This window comes from Colias philodice, chromosome 17 (genome assembly GCF_061535455.1).
Source record: "Colias philodice isolate Cphi_HAF_F1 chromosome 17, ilColPhil1 Martin Lab GWU primary, whole genome shotgun sequence".
Taxonomy (NCBI): Eukaryota; Metazoa; Arthropoda; class Insecta; order Lepidoptera; family Pieridae; genus Colias; species Colias philodice.
Window position 1 is genome coordinate 2,961,028 of NC_143102.1, and position 14,253 is coordinate 2,975,280.

Genomic DNA, 14,253 nt, shown 5'->3' on the forward strand with positions numbered 1-14,253 from the left:
CTTCACTCTCAAACCAAAACCAAAAGCTAAAGTCATAAACCTCAGAGTCATAAACAATCTGTGGTCATAAAACGTCAAAGTAATAACGTGAGTTCAGTGTTTATTTATTTTTTGGGAATAAAAATTTATAAGAACTGATCATTAATAAACTAGGTACTAATGACCGATTTGACCCAAGTCATCTACAATTATATTAAAATGACTTAAGTGATAGTGTGCTGTAAATTATCTATCAAAGATGTCGAACCAGGTAGCTGCATTTGTAGCGGGTTTAAAATCCCGAAATGTGGATGTTCAAACGAAAACGGCAAGAGAATTGTATCACTTTGCTAAAACTGAGCTGCGTGAAGTTCCACAGGAAGAGCTTACTCAGTTTCTTGATGAGTTTAATCACCAAATATTTGAAATGGTTTCTAGCAATGATGTTCATGAGAAAAAAGGAGGTGTACTGGCGATAGGTTTGTATTATATTATTAAGTGAACATTACTCATCAATATTTTGATGTCATATTCGTAATAATTCATTAAAAAAATATATTTTTCAGTATGTCTCATTGGAGGTGACTGTGATACTACAAAGACTAGAATCACTAGATTTGCTAATTACTTACGAAATCTCCTACCTTCATCCGATGCAGGAGTAATGGAATTAGCAGCTAAAACAGTTGGGCGTCTGGCAACTGTCTCCGGGGTCAAAAGAGCTGAATATGTAGAATTTGAAGTAAAAAGGGCATTTGAATGGCTTTCTGAAGAAAGAAACGAAGGCAGACGTCATTCAGCTGTTTTGCTATTAAAAGAACTTGCTATTGCTATGCCTACATATTTCTATCAACAAGTTTCTGGGTTCTTTGACCATATCCTTGTTGCGTTGAAAGATCCTAAACAGCAAATAAGGGAAGCAGCTGCCAAAGCTTTAAGAGCTGGTTTTGTAGTAACAGCTCAGCGAGAAACTGCAAAGCAATCTACAGCAAAGCCACAATGGTATATGCAGTGTTATGAAGAAGCAATGCTGTCCTTTGAAGATATTCCAATAAAAGAAAAGGGTATTACTAAAGAGGATCGGGTTCATGGAGGGCTCTTAATCTTGAATGAATTGTTAAGATGTTCTAATGCAATTTGGGAGAAAAAATATTCACACTTAATGAGAAGCATTGATACTCAAAAAGATATAATAGTGTCCGATGATATTATTTTTATTAGCACTAAGCTCCACAGTCCTTCAGTAAAGAGAGGCTACTTGTGTGATGGATTTAAAACAGAAAATGTGCAATATCCAGTTCCTATATATGAATCTGAAGTATGTAAAAAACTTTTGTCCGAGAAAATTGAGAGGATTTGCCATGGTATGTAAATTTAAGTTTATTTTTAAGTTTTTTAATCTGTCTTATTCTCCTATTAGGTTGGGGAAATTGAGTTTAGAAAAATAATTAATTATAGTAGAATGAAACCAATTGGAAAAGGAAGAGAATATAACAAAAAATAAGAGAAAAATAAATTATTATCAATGCCTTTGCAGTGGTTCTATTTTAATATAGATAAAATGCATTTTTATCACTTAACAGCGCTCATAGCACTGGTGGATAGCTTCTCTTCTATACATATAAAATAGAGTTTGTGTTCCTACTTAATTATAATAATTCAAGAAATGCTAATTGGATTTTGCTATTTTTTATTGGTTCAATTTTTCTCTGTATGGATAAGAATAACAACTTTTTAATTTTGATAAACTTAAAAAAAATTACACAGATAGAGCTAACAAAAGCAGCTGCAGAGAGCAGAATAAAAATAATGAATATTAATTAATGTTTCGATAAGAGATGTTTTTTGTTTTCAATTATAATTGTTTAGTGACTTACAATTCAGTATTGTGTACAATATTATAATAATTCTATTTATTACAGATGTGATGGCCCAAAGGTTGTTGAAGCTCCAAGGAGTGCCACAAACACTTCTTGTTATAATCCCAAGATTAGCTGCATTCAATAAAGAATTATTCTTGAAGAAATATCTAAATTCAACTATGCATTACTTATTAACTTCAATAAGGAGTAGGGAGAAAGACAAAAACATGGCATTTACAACACTTGGCCTTATGGCAGCAGCTTTAGAGGGTGATATAAGAACTTTTATACCAAGAATTATGGATGTTGTAAAGCAAGCATTGCCTGTAAGAGATTTTCAAACAAAGAAAAGGATATGGGTCGATCCATCTATATTTGCCTGTATAACATTGCTAAGTAGTGCTGTAAAAGATCTTGTTGTAAGGGACATTAAAGAAATACTTGATGCTATGTTTGCAACTGGTTTGAGCCCATCTTTAACAATATGCATGAAGGAGTTGAGTGAAAATTTACCCTCACTTAGAGCAGAAATATCAGAAGGCCTTTTGAATATGCTCTCTTTAGTACTTAGGAATAAACACTTTTTACATCCAGGAGTGCCTAGGAGTTTAGAACAGCAAATGAGTAATATAACCCTTCCAATAGAACCACAGGACACTGCAAGCATTGTTTTAGCACTGAGTACACTAGGCACTTTTCATTTTGAAGGGCAACACAGTTTGCTCATGTTTGTCCGTAGATGTGCAGATCACTTCTTACAGAGTGATCAACAGGAAATAAGGGTTGAAGCTGTGAAAACATCAGCAAAACTTTTAGCAGATGCTGCAATTAGGACAATGAAAACACCTTCAAAGACACTCACCATGTTAACAGCAGAAGTTGTTGGCAAAATGCTAATTGTTTCCGTAACTGATCCTGATTACGAAGTGAGATACTGGGTACTTGAATCTCTGACACAAATTTTCGATACACATTTAGCGCAAATAGAAAATCTTAGTTTTCTGTTTATTGCTATGAATGACGAGCATTTAGAAATACGAGAATTAGCAATTTGTACCATTGGAAGATTGAGTACAGTTAATCCCGCATATGTAATGCCTGGTTTAAGAAAGACATTAATACAGTTTTTGACTGAACTTGAACATTCGGGAATGAGTCGTAATAAAGAGCAAGCTGCTAGAATGCTTGATAATCTTATTTTGCATGCCCCTAAACTTGTGAAACCTTACATGGAGACAATTCTAAATGTTCTGGTACCAAAATTGAAAGAACCTGATGTTAACCCAGGTGTTGTCATCAGTGTTCTTAAGGCAGTAGGAGATTTAGCTGATGTCCATGGTGATAACAGTGGGCTTAGGAAATGCCTTCCAGAACTTCTTACGATCCTTCTTGACTTACTTTCCGATGCAACTGCGACAGAAAAGCGAAGCGTGGCTCTATGGGCATTTGGACAACTAATTAGTGCAACAGGATATGTTGTTACCCCATATACAGACTATCCAAATTTAATGGATGTACTTCTAAATTTTCTGAAAACTGAACAACAACCGAAAGACAGACGTGAAACAATTCGAGTGTTGGGTCTACTGGGTGCGTTGGATCCTTATAAACATAAATTAACGAAAAGTAGAAAAGATGGGCAACCTAACTCAAGTTTAGTCCCAGTGGCTGATAGTAAAGCTGAAGAAAACAATTTCGACATAACTTCAAGTGAAATGTTGGTTTTGATGCCAACACCGGTGTTGGACGAATACTACCCAGCAATTGTCATTTCAACTCTCATGCGTATATTACGCGACCCCACACTTCAACAACACCATACAAGTGTTGTTCAGGCAGTTACATTTATTTTCCAATCCCTTGGTATTAAATGTGTTCCATATATTTCTCGAGTTACTCCTAGTCTCCTATATGTCGCTCGCGCTACAGATAATATTGCTTTCCGTGAGTTCCTATTCACACAGCTCGCTAAGTTAATTGCTATAGTCAAACAACATATTCGAAATTATTTGGACAAAATATTTGATCTTATCAAAGAATTTTGGACTCCTAACAGTCCTTTGCAGCCTACATTGATACTACTCGTAGAACATATTGCAATCGCACTTGGCTCAGAATTCAAGGTATACTTACCGCAATTAATGCCGCAGATACTTCGCGTTTTGGCGCATGATACTAGCAAGGATAGGGTTGTGACTGAAAAGTTGTTGTATGCATTACAAAAATTCGAAGATAACTTAGATGACTACATGCATTTAGTAATTCCTTCCATTGTAAAGTTATTTGATGCAACTGACTGTCCTATTCCTGTTGCGAAAGTCGCAATGGAAACAGTTGACTATTTGTCTGATTCATTAAACTATAGCGAACTAGTATCAAGAATAATTCATCCCCTCGTTCGTAGTTTGGACACTTGCTATGCTTTGCGCACAACAGCTATGGATACCTTGTGCGCTTTAATCGTTCAATTAGGTCGAAAATTCACCGACTTCATACCTCTTGTACAAAAGGTATTGGTAAAGCATAGGATCCAACATCAAAATTATGAACTATTGCTATCTAAGCTACAAACAACGCCAATGCTAACTTTGGAAGAATTTCTTCAAAGTACCAGAAGAAAACCGAGAAATAATAATCAAGAGGTTTGTGTCATATCTTTATTCAATGGTGACGTATTAAATAAACTGTGGTTTTTTATTTATAAATGTTAATATTTTCAGGCTCGTATTGTAGCATGTGACACATCGCAATCGATTCGAAAGCTTTACGTGAACGCGCAAAGTCTTAAAGTGGCGTGGACGGTCAGCAGTCGCGTATCCAAAGACGATTGGTTGGAATGGCTCAGACGTTTTAGTATCGGTCTGCTAACAGAATCACACAGCCCAGCATTAAGGTAAATGGCCAATTTACCTAAACATATATTGTTTCATAAGCCAATGGTCTATAATTTTTAATCTTTTCCAGAGCATGCCTTGCACTTGCACACAATTATTCGCAACTTTTGCGAGATTTGTTTAACGCGGCTTTCGTGTCGTGTTGGACAGAACTGGATAGTCGGTCACGCACAGAACTATCGAATGCATTAGAGCAAGCATTAACTGCTCCTGATGCTCCGGAATTAGCGCACACTGTTCTGAACTTAGCAGAATTTATGGAACATTGTGAAGGTGGAGCGCTACCTATATCCACGCATTTACTTGGCGAAAGAGCAATGCATTGCAGAGCGTATGCCAAAGCTTTACATTATAAAGTGAGTGATAATTTGCATGTTTGTTCAAACTCATTTTTGTTATTTAAAAAACTAAATTAATTTTAATTTGACAGGAAGAAGAATTCCGCAATGGAGCAACTTCTCAAGTTGTAGAGGCTTTGATACATATTAATAACAAACTACAGCAAAAGGAAGCTGCGGAAGGACTACTGGAAAGAGTTATGACACAAAGAGAAGCGGGTGATACAAGCTTAAAAGTGCAGATTCGATGGTATGAGAAATTGCACAACTGGGAAAAGGCACTAAATCTATATGGAGAAAAACTAAGCAATGAAACGGACAATATTGATGCTTGCCTTGGAGAACTTCGTTGTTTCGAAGCGTTAGGCGAATGGACTAAATTATATAACACTGTCTCGATGTGGTGGCCGCAAATGACTGACGAAGAAAAATTCAAAGCGGCGAGATTGGCGGCGGCTGCTTCTTGGGGTCTCAATGAATGGGATTCTATGTCTAATTATGTCAACTTCTTGCCCGAAAACACTCAAGACGGAGCTTTCTATAGAGCCGTTCTTAATATACACAACGGAGATTATAATGTATCGAAATTATATATCGATCAAGCACGAACATTGCTAGATTCTGAATTGACTGCTGTTGCTGGTGAGAGTTACCAAAGAGCGTACGGAGCATTAGTTAATGCTCAGCTGTTAGCGGAGTTGGAAGAAGTTATAACATACAAATTAGTTCAAGAGCGAAGAGAATCGATTCGGCAAGCTTGGTGGACGAGGTTACAAGGTGGTCAAAGGCTGGTCGAAGATTGGAGTAAGATTCTACAAGTTCGTGGTTTAGTTTTAACGCCGCAAGAGGACATGGCCACTTGGTTGAAATTCGCGTCACTTTGCAGAAAGAGTGGTGCGCCGCGACAAGCTCACAAAACGCTAGTGATGCTCCTAGGAATAGATCCCAGTGAAAATCGAGATAAACCGCTGCCAACCCACGAACCGAGGCTTACACTCGCGTACGCAAAGCATTTGTGGGTAGCTGGTGATAAGCAACTAGCTTATGATCAATTACAGCGTTATGTGGACAATGTCGACAATGGTGATGCGGAACATTGCAGATTACTTGCTCGTTGTCACTTAAAGTTAGGGTCTTGGTGCGAGTCGTTGTCGGGAATTAATAGACAATCTATTAAAACGATCCTGCGCAATTACTCGGCTGCTACAGAACTTTCCTCCGATTGGTACAAAGCGTGGCACGCATGGGCATATATGAATTTCGAAACTGTACTATTTTACAAGCACCAAGAAGGAGATAATCCTCCAACTTCTGCAGATGTAAAAGCTTCTACTGAATACATACAAATGTACACAGTACCCGCAGTAGAAGGCTTCTTCAAGTCGATCAATTTATCGCATGGCAGTTCTCTCCAAGATACTTTGAGATTGTTAACATTGTGGTTTGACTATGGCCACCATCCGGCGGTGCACGAAGCACTCGTTGAAGGAATAAGAACTATCGAAATTAACGTGTGGCTTCAAGTCATTCCACAATTGATAGCTAGAATCGATATTCCGAGAGCTTTGGTGGGAAAGCTTATCCATTCTCTGCTCATAGATATTGGCAAGTCGCATCCCCAAGCGCTTGTTTATCCGCTAACCGTGGCTTCTAAATCTTCGTTTGTAGATCGTAAGAACGCTGCGAATCAAATTTTGAAATCAATGTGTACACATTCGATTAACTTGGTCAATCAAGCAGCGATGATATCGGAAGAACTAATTAGAGTTGCTATTTTGTGGCACGAACAGTGGCATGAGGCTTTAGAAGAAGCGTCTAGACTTTACTTTAGTGAGCACGATGTAAAGGCAATGTTCAAGACGTTGGAACCTTTGCATGCGATGTTAGAGCGCGGGCCGCAAACTTTGAAGGAAATATCATTCAGCACCGCGTATGGAAGGGATCTGAATGAAGCTCAAGAATGGTGCAATAGATTCAAGGTATGTATATGTAATATTTTTTAACTGTTAAATCACAGAGTTACTAGCGCTAGTCTGTAGAAACGGCTTGCTCTCGGTGGAAAATTATTATTTTTCTGTTTTAAGACAATTTAAAAGCACTTTCGAACGAAGTCTAGTTGAATAAATATATTTGAGTTTGAGTTAATTTTAGTGTATTTTATTACCTTATATTGTAAATTGGTGAATAACATATATTACCTATTACTGAAATAAAGTACAAGAACAATGTTTATACTTTATATTGCGCAAATTAACTTTCTATGATCATTTACAAATTTTATTTAAACTCGAATTATTCACTGACGAAGATGGTCGCGAAACATGTGTTATATAAATATAATTATTATCACCACCAGGAGTCCGGTCAAGTCCGGGACCTGAATCAAGCTTGGGACCTGTACTACCACGTGTTCCGTCGTATCAGCCGGCAGCTGCCGCAGCTCACGTCGCTCGAGCTGCAGTACGTCAGCCCAAGGCTGCTGAGCTGCAGAGATCTTGAATTGGCTGTACCAGGCTCATATGTTCCAGATAGAGATTTGATACGGATTGCGCATATACAAAGCAGCTTGCAGGTAAGCATAAGGGGTAACTTGGGTTAAAAAATTGGATAAATTTGCTGGCGTCAATCGAGGCCGTTATCTTTCCATCACTTCTGTTTTACTTATACATAAAAATTTTATTCTGTTTGAAAAAAATTGTAAAGATTACTTATATATGTTTTATAATCGTCTTATAATTGGTGCATAATTGAAAAAAAATCATAATTGCTGCACTTTTATAATCAATTTTGTTGAGTTTAAGTCAGCTAAATTATTTTGGACACTTAGAACAAATTAGTTAAGTTCGTAAAAAGCAAACATCAAGAAATTATAATTTTGAAATAAAGCATTTTTGACCAACATTTTCTATCACAATAAATATTATTTGACAGGTGATAACATCAAAACAGCGGCCGCGTCGTCTCTGCATACGGGGTTCGAACGGCAAGGATTACATGTTCCTGCTCAAGGGACACGAGGACCTGAGACAGGACGAGCGAGTGATGCAACTGTTCGGTCTCGTCAATACTCTGCTACAAGCCGACCCAGATACTTTCAGACGAGATCTGGCCATACAGAGATACGCTGTTATACCTCTGTCCACTAATTCAGGGTTAATTGGCTGGGTACCCCATTGTGATACACTGCACTCCCTGATTAGAGATTACAGGGATAAGAGGAAGATTCTGCTGAATATTGAACACAGGATCATGCAGAGGATGGCTTCGGATCTCGAGAAATTGATGCTGATGCAAAAGGTATGTAAAATTTATAAAACTAACTTCTATTAATTGACTACTAATCACCTATTGAACATTACTAGCTTTAGTAGTGTTTCTGTATTTGCATGAAAGAGTAACAAACATATGTACACATACACATACATCCATCCTCACAAACTTTCGCATTTATAATATTAGTAGGAATAAGAATTTGTCCTTTTAATTACAGTAAAGCTAAACTGACTGTAATTGCTTTTCCTTTGTCAGAAGTTATTATCAGAAGTAATTTACAAAATAGATATATGTATTTATGATAGAATTGGTTATACATATTTGGACGTTAAGCAAAATATTAAATAAGCAAAATGTTACACTACTTATTAGTGAAACAAAGTTCACATTCAATTTGGTAGTTCTAAATTTGCATTTATGATTGTATAAATGTTTGTTGTTCCTCCACACAAATCTGTTCATTAAATCCAAACTATTTCCTCAGGTGGAAGTATTCGAGCACGCATTAGAGCACACAGCGGGGGACGATCTCGCCAAACTATTATGGCTAAAGAGTCCCTCTTCAGAAGTGTGGTTCGAGCGTAGAACGAACTACACGCGGTCTCTAGCGGTCATGTCCATGGTGGGGTACATACTGGGGCTCGGGGACAGACATCCGTCGAATATCATGCTGGATAGAAAGACTGGGAAGTTCCTGCATATTGACTTTGGGGACTGCTTCGAAGTGGCTGTGACAAGGGATAAGTTCCCGGAGAAGATTCCGTTCAGATTGACCAGGATGCTCATTAATGCTATGGAGGTGAGTTCTGGTAGATTTTTACATAATTGAAATGGTATTAAAAATAATATATTCTGATAATTTTGAAAGAAAGATTGAACACCATAGTTTTATAAACATTAACATATAAATTTTGATTTTTTTTTAATTTAACATTACGATCTTGCACTTGCACTTTTTAAAGTTGAACCAACATTTGAACTTCCAACATAAATTTCTAATTTTTATTTATTCTATTATTTTCTATCTCAAGGTGACGGGCATCGAAGGTACCTACAGACGAACATGCGAATCGGTGATGGAAGTGCTGCACCGACACAAGGACAGTGTCATGGCGGTGCTAGAAGCGTTCGTATACGATCCGCTCCTCAACTGGAGGCTCATAGATGCCGGGAGAAGGTCCAGGAATGATGCTGACCCATCATCAGCTGAAGGTGCATCCCCACAACCCAGTAGGAGTCGAGCCGCTCTAGGATTCAACGAAACCATAGACCAGCCAGCGGAAACTAACCTCAACAAACGGGCATTGGCCATAGTGAATAGAGTTCGAGACAAACTCACAGGAAGGGACTTCCCGCATATAGACGATAATTGCGTGTCCGTTCAGAAACAAGTGGATCTGCTGATACAGCAAGCGACGAGTAACGAGAATCTCTGCCAGTGCTATGTGGGCTGGTGCCCGTTTTGGTAGATTGAGCCTTATGTACGGACTGATAAGGCTCAAAATTCGGTGCTTAAATTTTGCATTTAGTGACTGCGTTATTTGTCTTGAAAGATACGACTTGAATAAAATTAATATATGAGCTTTAAGCTTTTAATATTGTTATATTTATAACGAACATCCGTATATATCAAATCGTTATTAAACGAATTGCGGTTTAAATTTAGTTGCTGAACAATTTTGAAACATTCATGTCGTATCATTTTAAGACACTACGTTAAAATATATAGGAAATATTTTCGAATATTTTAAGATTTGGAGGAAATTTAGAAAAAAAATAAACTAAATAATTTGTGGGAAATTAAGTAAGTACTTTTAATGCGTAGTAATTTGACTCTAAAGATAAACTTTCCTAGTCGATTAAGGTTTGTGTTAATGTAGATTTATATTATTTTGCACTTCGTATCGGATTTATAATTAGACAGAAAGAAAAAATATTCTTCTGAGTTTATTGTAAATTGACATATATTTTGGAAAATTATAGCGTGATAGTAAGTATGTATAATATATTTTTCGTAGGCACTTAAAACGTAATCACGTAAACTAAAAACATAATGACTCTATGATATCTATCCCGTCTCTTATGTAAGATCCCATTTTATTTTTACCTCTTTTTTAAATCCCAATTCTATGTAACCCGAATTCAAAAGCTTATTTTTTTCAACAAAATAACATTCAGACTGCTCAAGTATATGAATGCAAAATCCCATGCTCTAGATTTTAGAATGTTGCCATTTTGCTTTATAGGAACACTCCTACTTAAATATTAACAAATATAACTTACCCTTAAATACTAATCTGCCATTTTCACTTAATTTAATTTGACGATATAACCACAAGAAGTGGAGATTCGCCGTTTTGGCATTAGTTCCTCGCAGACAATTAATCGAAATTAAATTAAAATTACTCTTATTTCCTATGGTGATAGCATAACAATTGTACTCTATTTATATTTAATGGGAAAATACACGCCTCTTGTTAAAATGAGCGTGTGCGTCGAGCGCACGTGTCAGAAGTGAAACTTCATTGGCAAGATTCGAAGATACGAAAATCGTCGCCTTACTCCATGACGTGTCGGTATTACTATGACGCGACCTTGAAATTTTAATCTCAACGCGCCTAAAGAAGTTTCACTTCAAAAATCCTATGCATATAAATAGTATGTAATAGAAATGTAATTGTAAGATATATATGAATAGGAATATGGGATACTTACTCATCGTACAAGCAGTCAAATTATTTTCTTTATTACTCCATTATTATGGGCATTTATAACTCAAATTGTACCGAGGCTATTAATTGATTCCCACGTACACAGCTTTTCTAAGTAAATTGAACATCTTATGACAAAAAATTATTGGACTCGTTTCAATAATATGAAACAAGATATAATTACTTACTATTAATATCGGTTTTAATTGACTAAAAAATACATTGTTTCATTGTTGACATTGTATATTCAATATAAGATTTTAAATAATTCATAAATAATTAAGAGCCTATTGAAATCAACTGAAAACAACGTTTCATTGTCGGTACTAAATTACATAAATTGATATTACTGCATGCAACGGGTCGATAAACTCAGTCACAACAAAGAGTAAAGATTTTCTAATGTGGCAATCGGACAAGAAATAAAACTAGTGCTTTTATTCGCAAATGAATAATATATTATTACTTAGGTAACTATGTACCTATTCTTAGGTTTACTTAATTGCATTTGTGCATTTTTTTTTTCACCAAAATTGTTATTTTTCTAATTATTGTAAATATGTACATGTAAGGGGTTTAAGTGATATATTTTGTAAGTTTATGATCGTCACAAATAAAGTTTTCAATGCCACATTTTGTACAATATGTAAGGTAATTACTTCCAGCAATTTGTTGACTTCAAATTACCCATGCTTAATGTAGTAAACCTCTAAAAACCTACAAATACCACGTTCCCTCAACTAAGGCAGTGTTTACTGAACTGTTTTAAATTATTATACTCATTATAATAAATGTGTAAAAGAAATATGTAATTTTGAAAAGCCTTCAGAAGCCTAGTGTTGTTGCGTAGTTACAAATAATTTGAATAATCCATAGAATAAAATTCTATTATGTTATCTATTGTATAATATTAATTAATTGGCTTCACATTATTAAATATGTATATTGTATAAGATGAAAGGTGAAATTTTTCAGGAATTTTATACATCATGTTTCTGTTTCATTTAAGATCTTAAAGAACTGTGACGATAGTTTTTGTTTACTTATATTTCTACTTATAACTAAAGGTTCGCAGTTAATATAATTATATATTTAAGGATTTGTTGTTTTTGTTGTATTCACATAAGCCATACTACATATACCTACATAATTAGTAACTAATTGGTAAATAAATATCGTGCTACTTCTTTCAATGTATATAGTTATAGCATAATAAATATAATTGGTTTATTTGTACCAGATGTTTTATTTCTTAGTCACTCTTCCCTTATTTCCTACCTCTAAGATCTAGTGTTGTTACAAGTTCGAATTTATTGAAACAATAAAAAAGCGCTTGATTACGATCTCGCTTACAGATTATGAATAGAGATAGATAGATACAAAGTGCGATTTTTTTCAGATTGGTTCATAAAATAAGTGCTAATGTACCTAATATTATTTCCAATATCATTAGAAATTAAAATTTGGTGGTGTTGAAACTACCCCGTACAATAGAATAATAAGTAGGTATTAATTATGTACCTTGAAGAGATTAGAGAACATAAATATACCATTACCCTATAAAGGAACTCTATTTTAGCTAGTGAAGGGTTTACATTTCATAACTGCAGAAGGTCGTTAAGCCTTATAAATTCTTGTCTGTTTCCTTTTTTGTCAAAAATGCAATGCAGCATGCATTGAAAAAAAATATCTTAAATAGTTAAGTAAATAGTACCTACACATATACATTGAATATTTTGTATAATATTCGTGAGCTTTGCTTTAGGTAGAGAAGCTTTAGATTCAAATCCATGTGCTCGAAAGTGTAGTTTTTGAACCCAAAGATCTTATGAGTAAAGTTCACCATAAACAATACATATAATTGATATGTTATCAAATGTAATAGGCCCATTCAATCAAAAACATTGTATCTAATCAACGATGGTTAGCTTTAATCTATCGTAATCAGTATGCCGACGACCGTTCTCAACGTCGGACGATTCTACTGCATTTCGTATTTTACATCGATACACGATGTCAAATACGCAAGTGAACTCTTTTACCGTACGAGACTTTAGCTCTTTAAGTAAGTGTTTTTTATTTAATTTAGAATAGTAAATTGTTAATAAATAGGTTCAGCTATGATATAATAGAATTTATTATGTCTTTGCGATGTAACGTTTTATGAATTTAGCGAGGAAAATGAAAGCTATTTTTGTTTGGGACGACCTCAATATCATTGAAAGTAAATAGAAGAGACTGAAATGCATTATGGAACTCTATTAAGGATAATAATTATAATTCTTGAATTTATTTTAATATTAAAAGACGTAAACTCTTTTTATTTAGGTATAAGTTTAACTTTCCTGTGTTAATATCATTATAATAAAAAGAATGATAAGTAAATATTCTTATCGTTAATCGAGATTAAAATTATTAATTCACCTCGTAACACCCAAACAGTTGCTAGGTTTCATGATTCAAACAAATTATCTACATGAGTTTACAGTATGTATATATTATATTATATGTACCTACTCAAATATTCTGAAAATCTGCCTGCTAGGTTTGGTGTCAGAAAATTGTATTAAATCTATTAATTAATATTATTTAAATTAAGTACTGCGTTATTTTATTATTTACAAAATAATGTACATATTGGCTAGTATACCACATTATATATTATGTTTACGATAATTATCAACTTTGGCTTTCAGGTGACACTGTACAAAATTTAATTCGGGAAGCAGTTGAAATACGGAAAAGGGCGTACTGTCCGTATTCAAATTTCGCCGTGGGCGCGGCGTTAATTACGGAAGAAGATTCGAAGGTTTACTCCGGATGTAACATAGAGAATTCAACTATGACACCTTCCATTTGTGCAGAGCGAGCCGCGATTCCAAAAGCTGTGTGTGACGGTTATTTAAAGTTTAAGACTATAGCAGTGGTGGCTCATCAGCAGGATTCATACACAGCCCCGTGTGGTGTGTGCAGACAGGCTCTTAGTGAATTCCGTGGGAGCGACGGTGATATCGAAATATATTTAAGCAAACCGACTATGGACAAAGTTCTGTGCACAAAATTGTCAGAAATTTTACCGCTTTCGTTCGTCAGTTTTAAGGAAGATAATGTTATTTCGTAAAAGGTGATATTGTGTTATATATATGAAGGAAATATAAACAACGTTTTTCGCATATTGTCTTTATTAAGATATAAC

General features: G+C 35.2%; 2 protein-coding genes across 2 annotated transcripts; both read left to right on the top strand.

The window, feature by feature from the left end:
* Nucleotides 1-71: 71 nt before the first annotated feature.
* Nucleotides 72-12,287, top strand: mTor (serine/threonine-protein kinase Tor). Its single transcript, XM_089705724.1, has 10 exons — nucleotides 72-458; nucleotides 546-1,343; nucleotides 1,902-4,483; nucleotides 4,562-4,734; nucleotides 4,806-5,091; nucleotides 5,166-7,052; nucleotides 7,430-7,645; nucleotides 8,005-8,370; nucleotides 8,831-9,145; nucleotides 9,378-12,287. The coding sequence occupies exons 1-10, from the start codon at nucleotides 239-241 to the stop codon at nucleotides 9,813-9,815; spliced, it is 7,281 nt and encodes a 2,426-aa protein (XP_089561850.1). The 5' UTR covers nucleotides 72-238; the 3' UTR covers nucleotides 9,816-12,287.
* Nucleotides 12,288-12,962: 675 nt separating this feature from the next.
* On the top strand, nucleotides 12,963-14,234 carry LOC149480915 (cytidine deaminase-like). The gene is made up of 2 exons (XM_089705952.1): nucleotides 12,963-13,122; nucleotides 13,754-14,234. The coding sequence occupies exons 1-2, from the start codon at nucleotides 13,071-13,073 to the stop codon at nucleotides 14,176-14,178; spliced, it is 477 nt and encodes a 158-aa protein (XP_089562078.1). The 5' UTR covers nucleotides 12,963-13,070; the 3' UTR covers nucleotides 14,179-14,234.
* Nucleotides 14,235-14,253: the final 19 nt, after the last annotated feature.

What these genes read in the sequence shown, in the direction of transcription:
- LOC149480915 (XM_089705952.1), top strand. Translation starts at nt 13,071, where the DNA reads ATGTCAAATACGCAAGTGAACTCTTTTACCGTACGAGACTTTAGCTCT. An exon ending in ACGAGACTTTAGCTCTTTAA is followed by an intron (nt 13,123 to 13,753) that starts GTAAGTGTTTTT and finishes TTTGGCTTTCAG; the next exon opens with GTGACACTGTACAAAATTTA.
- mTor (XM_089705724.1), top strand. Translation starts at nt 239, where the DNA reads ATGTCGAACCAGGTAGCTGCATTTGTAGCGGGTTTAAAATCCCGAAAT. An exon ending in AATTGAGAGGATTTGCCATG is followed by an intron (nt 1,344 to 1,901) that starts GTATGTAAATTT and finishes TATTTATTACAG; the next exon opens with ATGTGATGGCCCAAAGGTTG. An exon ending in ATATACAAAGCAGCTTGCAG is followed by an intron (nt 7,646 to 8,004) that starts GTAAGCATAAGG and finishes ATTATTTGACAG; the next exon opens with GTGATAACATCAAAACAGCG.